This window comes from Trichosurus vulpecula, chromosome 8 (genome assembly GCF_011100635.1).
Source record: "Trichosurus vulpecula isolate mTriVul1 chromosome 8, mTriVul1.pri, whole genome shotgun sequence".
Taxonomy (NCBI): Eukaryota; Metazoa; Chordata; class Mammalia; order Diprotodontia; family Phalangeridae; genus Trichosurus; species Trichosurus vulpecula.
This window is the reverse complement of record NC_050580.1, coordinates 146275891-146288943: the sequence shown is the minus strand read 5'-3', so window position 1 is coordinate 146288943 and position 13053 is coordinate 146275891. Positions and strand designations below refer to the sequence as shown.

Genomic DNA, 13053 nt, shown 5'->3' with positions numbered 1-13053 from the left:
GGTGGGGAATTCAGCAATTAATTGTCTCTTCCGGGATGCAGGTACAACCCTATTTCCTAGAGCAGTCCAGAAGGCTGCTATTCAACTGTGAAGAATTTGAACTTCATCGACCTAGAGAGCATTACCCCTCAGCTGGCCTCTCTGGTGAGGTAAGAGGCGGAGTTGAGCAGCTTTTTTTCCTGCTGTATCCGCTCATCCATGGTCTGCATTGGGTAAGGCCCTTTGGGGCCAGGATATAAGAGAACGGATCAGTTGTCCCTCACTCCAGTGCTGAAGCAAAAACCCCAAGTTGCAGCCTGTTAAAACGGACCAGCGAATTCAGCAGTCAAAGCTACGGGGGGCTGAAGGAAGGGAGGAAACAATTGAGTTTTAAAAGGTAACCGATGCAATATTAAGAAAGTATTTATCTGAGCATGTTGGTGGGGTGCGGTACACGCATATATTTGTTTCCGAGAGTGTCTGCTCAGGGACACTGGGCTCAGGAGTTTGTGTTAGTCGAATAGAACAGTAAGAGAAGGGGAACCAATTGTTTGTCTCTGGGGAAGGAAGCTCATGCCAAGTCTCTTTCTTCAATAGGAATATTTCCAACTTCCCTTCCCTGCCTTAGAGCCGGGGAAATGCGACTTTTAGAGAAATTACGAGAATCCACGGGGATGAGCACGGCGCTGGAACCCGAGAAGGCAGCGGCGGATCTCGTGTCCAAGAGTCCGACAGTCTCTCGGTTCTGCAACGTACTCACTCCGGGGCGCATCCCGGCTTTCTGCATCCCACCCCGGCTACCTTCCCACTCCGTTCCTGCTTTGCAGTCTCTTGGTGCCTCTACCTCCACTCCTCGACGTTGCACTGCGGAACCTGACATGTGGCCTCACAGTCGGAACTCAAGCAGCAGCACTGGGGAGGAGGAGCTGCGGCCAGCGCTTGTAGGAGCCAGGGACGACCCGGACCTCACCGACTGGGACCCGCGCTCGCAGGCTGCCCTCTCGCTGCCGCACCTGCCGCGCCGGCCGACCTCGTACGGCTTCTGCGCCTTGCTGGAGAGCCCGAATACCCGCCGCAAGGAATCCCTTTTCCTTGGGGGCTCTGCAGCCGCTGCCGCTCTTCTGCATCTCCCGCGGCCTCGGGCTCACACCTACTGCGGTGCCAGTGGCACCAACGCTTCCCATAACCCACGAGGGCAGAGGGGCTCCCTGGACCGCCCACACACGGCCTCCTCCTCCTCTTCTGCCAGTTCGTCCCCCCGCACTTCCCCGCGCTCCCGGGACTCTCCCGCCCCGCGTCCCGGAAGCCGTCCTCGCTACCGCCGCCTCCTCCGGGCCCCGGACGCGCTCTTGGGCCGGGCGCTGCGAGCGAGTGGGAGCCGCGTTCTGGCCCGGGCCCGATCGGTCTCCAGCGCTGAAGATGATGACGAGGACTATGATGCCGTCCGGGACGCAGGTCGCGTCACCCTGCCAGCCACCTGCCAGCCCGGCTCTGCTCGGGCACAGGCTCCATCCCCACCCCCATCCCTGTCCCCTCTGAGCCCACAGCCCGAGCGCTTGCAAGTCGAGAGCACCGTGACCTTGGGCCGCGACGGCGGCGCCTTGCACTTGGCCGCCGAGTACTGCCCGGTGTCCCGGCGGCTGCGCATCCGCCTGCTCAGAGCCGAGGGTCTCTACAGCGGCACGGCCGAGCCGGGGGCCATCGGCTGCAGAGTCAGCTTCACCCTGGTGCCTCCGGGCAAGACGCGCAAGCAGCGCAGCGCCGTGGTCCGACGGAGCCGAAACCCAGTGTTTAACGAGGACTTCTTCTTCGACGGATTGTCAGAGGATGACCTGCGCCGCACGGCCGTGAGGGTCAAGGCCGAGAACAAGGGCCGGGGCCTGGAGCGGGACCGTTTGCTGGGCCGGGGAGAGCTGGAGCTGAGGTCCATACTGCTCTGACAGTGGCCCAGCTCCACTTCTTCCTGGTGCTTTATATTAACCGGGATAGTCCCGGGCCCTGGCAGCTATTTTGTAAAAAGAAATAAAGTTTTATTTATTTTTACTCAAATATTTGTTTTTTTTTTCTAATTTAGAATTTAGCTGTTAGAAACATGTCGCAAAATAGGTTTTCCTATTAAAAGAAACAAAAGTAATTAAACTGATTTCTACTAACATAACCAGTTCATAGCATTCTAATCCATTTTCAACATCCAAACAAGAAAGGATTAGTTTTGAGTGGAGTATTGGGCAGTGGAGGTGGGGGATAACAGTGTTCCATATCTGTCTGACCTCCCTGCAGGTGCTTCTTTGATCACTTCTTCCCCCTTTCTAATAGAAATGCACTTTCTCTCGCCCTCATAAGAAACACACAGAAAAAGATATTTACTCCGAATCAAATGCAGCAAACATTACAACTTACGATCTACTACAGGACATAGACGTACAATAACAATAAATGTAGAGTGTGGTGGGGCAAGTGAGAGATTCAAGCCTAGTACTTCAGAACAATTTGAGGAAGGAGAGATTACTTGCAGCTGTTTAAGGCTCCATGAATTGGTAGAAATCCAATTTGGCCTTAAGGAAAGAGAGGGATTTCAGCAGGTGAAAAATAGGATCTCATATCTCCTGCTTACGTCCTGTGTGACCTTGGGCAAGTCCCTTGACCTCACAGGGCTTCAGATTTCTCAGCTGTAAAATAGGAGGATTTGGCTAGATGCCCTCTGATTTTTTTTTCTTCTTTCAACTCTAGATCTACGCCTTTCAGACATAGGGTACAAAAACATTTTTCAATGCAGGAAGGCAGGAAATTGCAGGATGAAATGAACAGCTCAGCTGGAATGTGGAGTGAATGAAGAATAATGTGAAATAAGATTGGGAGTGTAGGTTGGAAGATTATAAAAACCCCACTAAGCAATACTCTATAAGCAATAGGAAGGCCTTGAGACCTTCAGATAGGAAGAACATGATCAGAACTGGGAATTAAAATTATTTGGGAAGCTGGGTGAGGATGAATTCAAGACTGGAGGCAGAGGGACCAATTGGGAGGCTATTGCAGTATTCCTGGGGGGAGTTGTGAAGGCTTGGACCAAGGTGGCTGCAAGTATGAGCCAAGACAAAGAAAGGCAAGATACTCTAGATGTAGTGTGGATGAGACTTGGTAATAGAATGTAAGCTTCTTGAGGAAATGGACTTCTTTTACTTTTTCTTTATATTTCTATGGCTTACCATGGTTCCTGGCACATAGTAAATGCTTAATAAATGCTTTTTGTTGGATTAATTGGCTGTAAGGGGTCAGGTAAAAGGAGGAGCCAAAGTTGATCACCTGGGAGGAAGACCATGTCATTAATGGAAATAGGTAGATGATTTAGGTGTAGGGAGAATATAGTTGGCTCATTTTAGGATTTGTTGATTTTGAGGAATGTTGGGACAGTCCAGTAAAGATGGTTATTAGGCAGTTGGAGACATAGAACTAAAGGTAGAAGTAGAAATCTGGGTAGCATTTGGTACTTGTCTGCCTAGAGGTTCTGTGGTTCCCTGGCACATTGATATTTCTCCCCATTTCCATGCTCTGTTACTCTATTGCCAGTTCATATCTCTGTTAGGTGCCAGCGTTCCTCTCTGGAGTCCCCATAGATGTAGTGATACAATGCCCTACATTACAGGCCTCTATCCAGATTCCCATGTGTTTGGTTCATTCCCTCCAGGGACATGTATATACAGGGGCCTTTAGCACAGATCTTTTGCCAGGTGTGGATGCTTCTCAGCAACTCTTCCCCTTATGTGGATGCCTATTTGTATTTGCCACGACCCACAGGTCCAAATGATGCTGTGATGTGAGGCCTGAGTCTTTTCTCTAATACCCAAAAGCAGTCACCCTCTTGCATCCTCTTTGCATGAAGAAGGTGGATAAACCTATCAGAGCTTCATGACTATGTAGATTTAGGCTTCTTCATTCATCATCATTATCATTATGTTCATTAATTCTTCAAACATTTAATAAGAATTTAATATGTGCAATATTCCAGGTGAGAGTGTGGTTATAGATAGAAGGTAGATATTGGGGAGGGACACAAAGATGAATAATATTAGCTCATTTTCATATTGTACTTTGAGGTTTACAAAACACTTTAATGTATTGTCTCATTCAATCCTTATAGAAATGTAGTAAGGTAGATAATATCCCCATTTGCAGGTAATAAAACTAAGGCTTTGAGATATTAAATGATTGTTTGAGGCAGCTAGGTGGCACAATGAAGAGAGCTGTGGGTCTTGGGTCAGGAAGACTTGAGTTCAAATCCAGCCTCAGATATTTTCTAGTTGTGTAACCCTGGATACATGTCACGTAATTTCTGTCTGCTTCAGTTTCCTCAACTGTAAAATGGGGATCATAATAACACCTACCTTCCTGAGTTGTGAGGATCAAATGAGAAAACATTTGTTAAGTGCTTAGCACAGTGCCTGGTACATTGTAGGTGACTAATGAATGCTTTTTTTCTTCCCCTTTCCCAGGATCACAGAGCTAAGAAAGTCTCTGTGGAGGTATTTGAACCAAGGTCTTCCTGACTCCAAGACTAGAGCTCTGTCTTCTATCCACTATGCCATACTAGTATGTGTGATGAGATGATAATTACATACACACACACCCCACACTAATAGAAATATAATAGAAAATTAAAATATAATGGAAATTAGAATATGGCAGGTGCATAAAAGGATTACAAAGTGCTTTCTTCTCATTAATTGAATGGCTAATTCAAACTGATACATGACTTTTTCTTTGTTCTGACAGTGAGGCAGATTAGGGACACTAGAATTTCACTATAAGCATTAAGATAAAGTTCTGTTAAAGTTATCTGACTGGAGCAGATGATTCAGGATTTGGACTTTTGGCTCCTTGTAGTGTATGACAGCACCATATGTGCTAAAAGAATTTCCTCCCTCACCCCACTCTATCCCCCCATCCCTAGTGTTAATTCAAAGTGCTTTGTATGGTCGTGGGTCCTAAAAGATATCTTCTCAGGAATACTTAAGAATGTAAAAAAAAACCAAATGTGACCACACAATACCTCTCTACCCACTTCAATTCCAGGCATTTACTCAGATAAGTCAATGAATGTTCAAGGGATTACCTAGTTCAATCTTGTCATAGTATAGTGGAGAATAGTGGAGCCCAAGGAAGAAAAATGATTTACCCAAACTAACCTAGTTGGCCATTTAAAGAGCCAGGACAAGGACCATTCTGGACCTTGCACTAAACCACACTATATCTTACCTAAGACCATCATTTACGTAGTATGTTTTGAACTATTGTTTTCATAGTGGCAAGTGGGTAGGGAGTGGGGCTTCATTTGCCAGAGTGGTCTGTATGCTTCAGTATTTGAGGACTGATCTATGTTATCCTTTTCTCTTTCTGGGAAGGCAGGTGCTCTCTCTAGTCTTCTAAATGTCTTTGATAAACTCACGTAAAGAAGAGGAGAAGAAAAAGGTTAGCTAATCTTTTGGACCCAGCTTCTAAGGTTGGGCCTATAGGTTTACATGATTAAAATCCTAATTTGACTGATCCTAATTCAGACTAATTAGGTAGTGGTGAAGGAGAGAGGGAAGGCTAATCTAAATGAATGAAAAGCCTGAATCATATAATATTTTGGAGAAAATGCATTATTACTTACATTAATTCATTAACAATACAAATAATAAATACATTAATTACTTACAAGGATATGCAGTAACTTGAACAAAACTAACAAAGCATTGACTAGTAGAGATACTAGGGGATCAGTATTAATGAACAGATAAGACCAAGATAAATAGGACATTATGTCATGTACATGGCTATTTCTAAAGTGCTTTTCTTAAGTAGCAATCTTTGTAGTATTAAATTCTTTAGCAAATCCTTTCTGCAGAAATTGAGTCCTCACCTGGTAAGAGGTTAAAGGATCATGGATTTTGGGTTTTATGATTAGAGGGTAATTAAAAGGGCCAGGGTGGGAACAAGGCCCACCAGAATTAGGTGTTGGTTCAAGTCATGATCTGAAAGAGTAGATAGAATGTCACACAGAGGACAAAGTCAAAAGAGTTTAACAGAGGAAGCAATCAATCCGTACAAATTTTGAAATGGAGTCTCTGGGATCATTGGGTATAAAGCTGGGGGAAGGGCAAGGGTGGACAGTCTGCACAGAGTAAGATCAAGAAAGGACCATGGAGGGAGAACACAAGGTGTTGGTGAATGAGACTTTGTTTCCAACAGTTTCTACCTGAGACAGTAGCCTTTTATGATGACGGTTTGCCAACCACATCCCCTCCTTAGTCTGCTAAGTCTGTGCCACTGTGGGCCCAGAAGCATAAACAGGACAGAGGTGAACTTTAAGCCCAGTTTCTTTCTAAAAAAAAACCAAACAAAATGCCAAAACAAGTTCTGATCAGTGGAGTACGTGTTAACAATGTTTAATTTAATATGAAGATGTAAATAACTTGGACTTTATGTTCCAAAAGGCTTCATTTAAAAAAATGAAAACAAGCTTATATTTTCCTTCTCCAGCTGATGCATGGATTCTCCTGGGAAGCTTTTGGGAGCATAGATTAAAGTAGGAAGAGACCTCAGAGTTCATCCAGTCCAACCCTGTCATTTTAAAGATGAAGAAGCTGAGGCCTAAAAAGATTAAATGACTTTTCCAAAGTTACATGGGAACTAAGTTGCAAAGCCTAGGTTTGAATTCAGGTCCTCTGGCTCTGAAGAAAAGCCAGATAGAGTGCCAGGGCCTGGAATTAAGAAGATCTGAGTTCAAGTCTGGCCTTAGACACTTACTAGGTGGGTGACCCTAAGCAAGTCATTTAGTCTCTGCTTGCCTCAGTTTCCTCATCTGAAAAATGAGCTGAAGAAGGAAATGGCAAACCACTCCAGTATCTTTGCCAATAAAAACCCAAGTGGGGGTCACAGAGTCACAACTGAACAACAACCTCTGGCTCCAAATGCATCCATCATGCTTTCCATTGTACTGAAGACAATCTTAGAAAAATTTATTTCCATCCAAGACATAATTATTGAACAACTGCTTTATGTAAGGCATTATTCTAATGTGGGGACAAAAAAGAGCTATAGGCTTATAACTTAGTAGGAGGAATTAGACAAATACATAAGTAATTTCACTATAAGGCAGAATATCAGTGCCATGACAACAGTACAAAGAACCTATGAAAGAAGATGTCGCCTACATCCAGAGAAAGAACTGATAAACAGAAGTATGTATAGTATAGTTTTACAAATATACACACATGTAATGGCAGCCTTCTCTAGGGCAAGTTGGGGAGGGAGGGAGAGAAAAAATTAAAAGTGCACTGCGGAGAACAAAAGAAAACTTAGAAGGAAGCATAGGAAAGCAGAGCAGCTTTGAAAATGATATATAATATGTATCACATAATTTTTCAAAAAAGTACACAATGTGAAATGAAAATTCATGGTTTTATATTGAGTCCTCTTTTTATGCTGTGCTGTGTACATGGAAATGTTCTTTTTGTCTTTTTGTACTTAAGTTCAAAATAAATGAGTTTTTTTAAAATGTGAGTAGCATATTCAGTCTTGTAGTTTAAGGCTTTTACTATTGGCAGCTATGTGGAAGATGGATCAGAGAGAGAAGAGATCAATTAGAAAGAGGCATGGGTACCAAAATAGGAAACTATTATAATAGTCAAGGTGAGAGGTTATGAGGGCCTGAATTAGGTTTGCTGTTTTATAAGTGGAGGGAAAGGCACAGGGGGAAGAAACATTGTGGAGATTGGATTTTCAAGATTTGGCAGCTGATTAGATACAAGGAAGATATGAATGGAGAAGAGATTTGTGGACCTGGGTTATTAGAAAAATGGTGGTAAGAAGTGAGAGAGTAGGTATTCAAACAAGGCGGCAAGAAAGAGCAGCAGTGAGAAAGGAAGAATGGAGGTAGGCCATTAGGGTTGAGTATGGTACATCTATAACCCAAGGAGCCAAGCAGTTTCAGGGAGAAGAAAGTGCCTCGATTTGGGGTTCTGAGATTACTGAAGTGTAGACTCTGGTGAATTAGAGAGCTCTGCTGCCAAAGGTAGGGATCCCCTAAACCAGTTCCAAGAAGGAGCATCTATGTAAACCAGCAAGGTTCAAGGCATGAACTTCTACATGAGCAAAGGGACTTAAGTGAGAAGTATTCATGCAACAGTAAGTAGCCCAGTTTGACTACATCTTAGAGGTAGGTACAAGTAGGAGAGTAGTGGGAGGGAAATATTTATGTAAAAGGCTGGAAAGATAGATTGGGATCATATTGTGGAAGCCTATGAATGGCAGGCTGAGGAGTCTGGACTTTATTCTTTAGGAAGTGGGGAGCAAATGAAAATTTTTGAGTGGGGAAGTGATGGAATTAGAACTCTGCTTTAGGAAGATTAATCTGTGTATCAGATGGATCAGAGGGACGAGAAAGTGGAAGTAGGGAGATAAGTTAGGAAGCTCTATAGTGATTCAGATAAACAGTAATGAGGGCCTCAATTTCCTCATCTGTAAGATGGGGATAATGATACTTGTAATGACTACTTCATAAAGTTCCTGTGGGGCAAAAAGATTTGTAATCTGGAAAGTGCTATATAAATGTGATTGATTATTTTTTTTTGAGAGGGTATCATCACATTGGTCTGAAAGCAGCAGGGTAGAGCAAGGGTATGTTGACTCCTCCTCTAGGCCTTGTGAGTTTGGGGAAGGAGAAAACAACATGGCTTCCACTGGAGAAGGTTGTAAAAGATTTGATCATTTCAGGAGAATGCCAGATTGAGGTTTGCATAAGGATAGTTTGAGGGAAGAGTTCAAAGATATAGTGGCCTTTGTTCACAATAAAGCATGGTTTCTAAAGAATCATAATTCACTGACATTTATGTAGTACTTTAAAGATTACAAATCACTTTTTCCACATCAGCTCTGATAATGGGAAATCATCACACATATTATTACCCTGGTTTTACAGATGAGGAAACTGATGCCCTCATCACTGCTTTTCTTGATTACTATAGAGGTTTCCCAACTTGTCCAAGAAACATTAATGAGAATTCTACCAGCTCCCAGAAGAAGGCATTAGTAGAAGCAGGGACAGGGAAGTGGGAATGGAGGTGGAGAGATATAGCTGAGTCTAATACCATGTAATGCAGGAGCTCAGCTGCAGGCAGATTTACACTGAATTCAGTCAGACTGAAGAAAGACATGGAGCTGTAGATAGGGGATTTATACCACTTTATTTTCTAGCTCTATAAAATATTTTTTGGTAGTTTGATTGGTATGGCACTGAATAAGTAAATTAATTTAGGTAGAATTATCATTTTTATTATATTAGCTTGGCCTACCCATGAGCAATTGATGTTTTTCCAATTATTTACATCTGACTTTATTTGTGTGAAAAGTGTTTTGTAACTGTGCTCATATAATTCCTGGGTTTGTTTTGGCAGGTAGACTCCCAATTATTTTGTAATGTCTACTGGAACTTTAAATGGAATTTCTTTTTCTATTTCTTGCTGTTGGGCGTTGTTAGTAACATATAGGAAGGCAGATGATTTTATGTGGGTCTATTTTATATCTTGTAATTTTGCAAGAGTTGTTTATTATTTCAAGTAGTTTTTTTACTTGATTCTCTAGGATTCTCTAAGTATATCATCATATTGTCTGCAAAGAGTGATAGCTTAGTTTCTTCTTTGCTTGTTCTAATTCCTTCAATTTCTTTTTCTTCTCTTACTTCTAAAGCTAACATTTCTAGTACCATATTGAATAACAGTGGTGATAGTGGACATCCTTGTTTCACCCCTGATCTTATTGGAAATGCATATGGCTTATCCCCATTACATATAATGCTTGCTGATGGTTTTAGGTAGATGATACTTATCACTTTAAGGAAGGCTCCATTTATTCCTATGCGCTCCAGTGTTTTCAATAGGAATGGGTATTGTATTTTGTCAAAAGCTTTTTCTTCATCTATTGAGATAATCATATGGTTTCTATTAGTTTTGTTGTTGATATGATCAATTATGCTGATAGTTTTTCTAATTCTGAACCAGCCCTGCATTCCTGGTATACATTCTACCTGATCAAAGTGATAAGTTGCTGTAATCTTTTTGCTAATATTTTATTTAAAATTTTGGCATCTATATTCTGGTCTATAATTTTCTTTCTCTGTTTTGACTCTTCCTGGTTTAGGTATCAGCACCATATTTGTGTCATAAAAAGAATTTGGTAGGACTCCTTCTTTGCCTATTTTCCCAAATAGTCTATAAAGTATTGGAATTAATTGTTCTTTAAATGTTTGATAGAATTCGCTTGTAAATCCATCTGGCCCTGGAGATTTTTAACTAGGTAGTTTATTGATGGCTTCTTCATTTTCTTTTTCTGAGATGAGGTTATTTAAGTATTTTACTTCCTCTTCTGTTAATCTGGGCAGTTTATATGCCAGTTTATTTTCATGGTGGCCAGTGGAGAGAGGGAGTAGGAGCATCTGCCAAATCACTTTATTCTCATGGTGGCAGGTGGAGACAAGGAGTAGGAGCATCCACATCTCCTGGCTAGTGCTCATTTGAAACCCACAAAGAAGGCAGTGTGCCAACAATAAGCTCATAAATTTACATTATCTTTGGTTACATAAGGGTATCTCAGCATGGAGCAAGTGTCGTGTTGGTGTTTATGGGCCATAGATCCTGACTGCATGTATCAAACTGGATCCATGCCACCCCAGCACACAGCAGAATCATGTTTGTGTGTAGGGGTGGGGGTGGGGGTAGTGGTGGCGGTAGTGGTGGCGGTGGTGATGGATGAGAACTTTTACCGAGTATAATAATTCATGTTAATAGAGATCAGAGAATCAGAAGGTTGGGAAGCAGATTGGAAAGTTGTGTTTTGATGAGGAAGAAGGTTGTAAAGAGAAGGCACAATTTAATTAAAGGAATATCTTAGAGAATTAAGCAATTCCAAGATTCCAACTAGACTTTCCATTTGCCCAATGCCTCCAAAAAGACACCTTCCCAAATGAGAATTCTGATCAGCTAGTAGATTCACAGCTGTCTGAGGAAAGAGAAGCAGTAAAGATGGGAAAGGGAAAAGGAAGGCTGGTGTCCTGTCTCAACAGGTTGTCTCCTCAGGTGGTACATTGCTTAATTAAAGACAATAAAATTATTTAAAACATGTAGATGTGTGAATATCAAGAGTACAAGAACTAGTTTACTTATAGATCTGACAAGTTTCAGGGACAGAAGCCATGTTTATATTGGTCTCAAATTATGCTGAAAGAATGTATTTGTTTTTAGGACATGTGAATATTCACAGGTTTCTTCAGTAAATGACCTTTGTACTGACTGCTCTTTATGGGATTGGGACAATGCTTGTCCATTTGACTTTGTGTAGTGCTCATTACTGTGCAATGGGGCAGATTAGGGACTTCATAGATCACTAGAGCTGGAAAGGACCTTAGAAAGGAAATGAATACAACCAGACTTTATTTTGCTTCCATTTCTTGCAGAGGGCATGGTGTTCTCTTTGGGTTCTGCTTAGAAAATATGTAGGTTGTGTTCTGGTTTGATCTGGTTTAATGCTTTTTTGTATATATGTTTTGTTAATACATTTTGTCTTTACAACACAGATATCTCTCTTATTATTGAACCTTGCCTTGTAAAGAAGAAAAATAAGCAAAAACCTATGATAAAATGACTCTGACAACATGTACCATTTTCTACTCTCCTGGCTCCTTGCCACTTTGTGAATGGCAAGGTATAGTTTGGTACCTCTTTTTCTGGACTTTTATTGGTTTTTCTTTTCTTTTAAAATTTTTTTATGAACTTGACAGATATTAATAAACACAAACATTTCCATATACAATGAGGAGAGCATTATATACGAAAATGTGAATCTCTGTTTTGTACAGCTTATTTTTTTAAAGGACATGTTAAATTTAGCACTGTAGTGCTCAGACTGCCCTGCCTAACTATGTCCACTGTTGGATTTCTTTCTATTCTCTTCACTGAATTTATAAAAATGTTTCATTGATGTTCTCTTTTTAAAGTTTCTGCTATCTCCATCTCTACCTCCTATTCTCTCTCTACCTTCAATTCTCCCACCAAAAAAAAATCTTTCCCTTGTAACAGGAGTAGTTAAGGAAAAAACAAAAACAACCACACACACACACACACACACATTTAACATGTCTGAAAAATGTAAGTCTTGTTCTGTACCTACAGTCTTTCACCTCTCTGCCAATCAATGCAGTTATAATAGTCATAATTTTTAGGTATTTAAAAGCTTTTTTTCCCTTTACAATAATGTAGTCATTGTAAAAAATTGTTTTCCTGGTTCTTCTCATTTCATTTTGTACTATTGTGGAAGAAAAACTCAGTGCTCTGTAGTTTTAGACAAAAAATGGTTAGTGACAAAAATTCATTAATTAAATAATTCTAAGCCTTTCTGCTCAGAGGAAAAAAAATCTAATGGAATAGAAATCTATTGTAGCTTTAAAAATCATTCTGACTCAAGCCATTTCAACTCACAACTTAGAGTATTCCCCAAACCAAAGCAAAATTCCACAATTAGGTAAACCACTGGCAACAGTTTTGATTTGTCAAACAGCATGCTAGTAACTTAATTTTATTAAAACTTTTCATTTCACTCCCCTTTTAATCACTAGTTTGAATTAATAATTAAAAAAATTCTTCCTCTTAATCAAATCAGTTTCAGGAAGGAATCTTTCCTAGACTGACCAAGTCTCTTCCTAAGAAGTGGATTAGTCCTTTGATAATAATGATCTAAAAAGATTTCAATGCAGGTCACGGTTTCAGAATTAATAGTTAAAGAGAGAGTAATGAGATTTTTCATCCATATTAGACCAAGAATTTACTTTTAAAATAATATCTTAATGTTATATTATAATATGTAGCCAGGAGATGGAATTGAGGGGATGAGGGTGAGGGGGTTAGTATGCTTCCACACAGTTCAGATAATATTTCCAGTTTTCCCTGAATCTGTCCCTTTCACCGTATCTTACCCAGAAATGATGTTCCATTTCATTCATATACCATAATTTGTCTGGTCAATCCCCAGTTGATAGGCACCCAC

At 41.0% G+C, this 13053-nt stretch overlaps 1 protein-coding gene across 1 annotated transcript; it reads left to right on the top strand.

Annotated features, from left to right (window-relative positions):
* Nucleotides 1-284: 284 nt before the first annotated feature.
* LOC118830257 (C2 calcium-dependent domain-containing protein 4A-like) lies at nt 285-1919 on the top strand. The gene is made up of 2 exons (XM_036737178.1): nt 285-376; nt 577-1919. The coding sequence occupies exon 2, from the start codon at nt 618-620 to the stop codon at nt 1917-1919; it is 1302 nt and encodes a 433-aa protein (XP_036593073.1). The 5' UTR covers nt 285-376; nt 577-617.
* The last annotated feature ends 11134 nt before the right edge of the window (nt 1920-13053 follow it).

Bases quoted from the DNA above. Each gene is read 5' to 3' on its own strand.
- LOC118830257 (XM_036737178.1), top strand. From the start codon at position 618: ATGCGACTTTTAGAGAAATTACGAGAATCCACGGGGATGAGCACGGCG.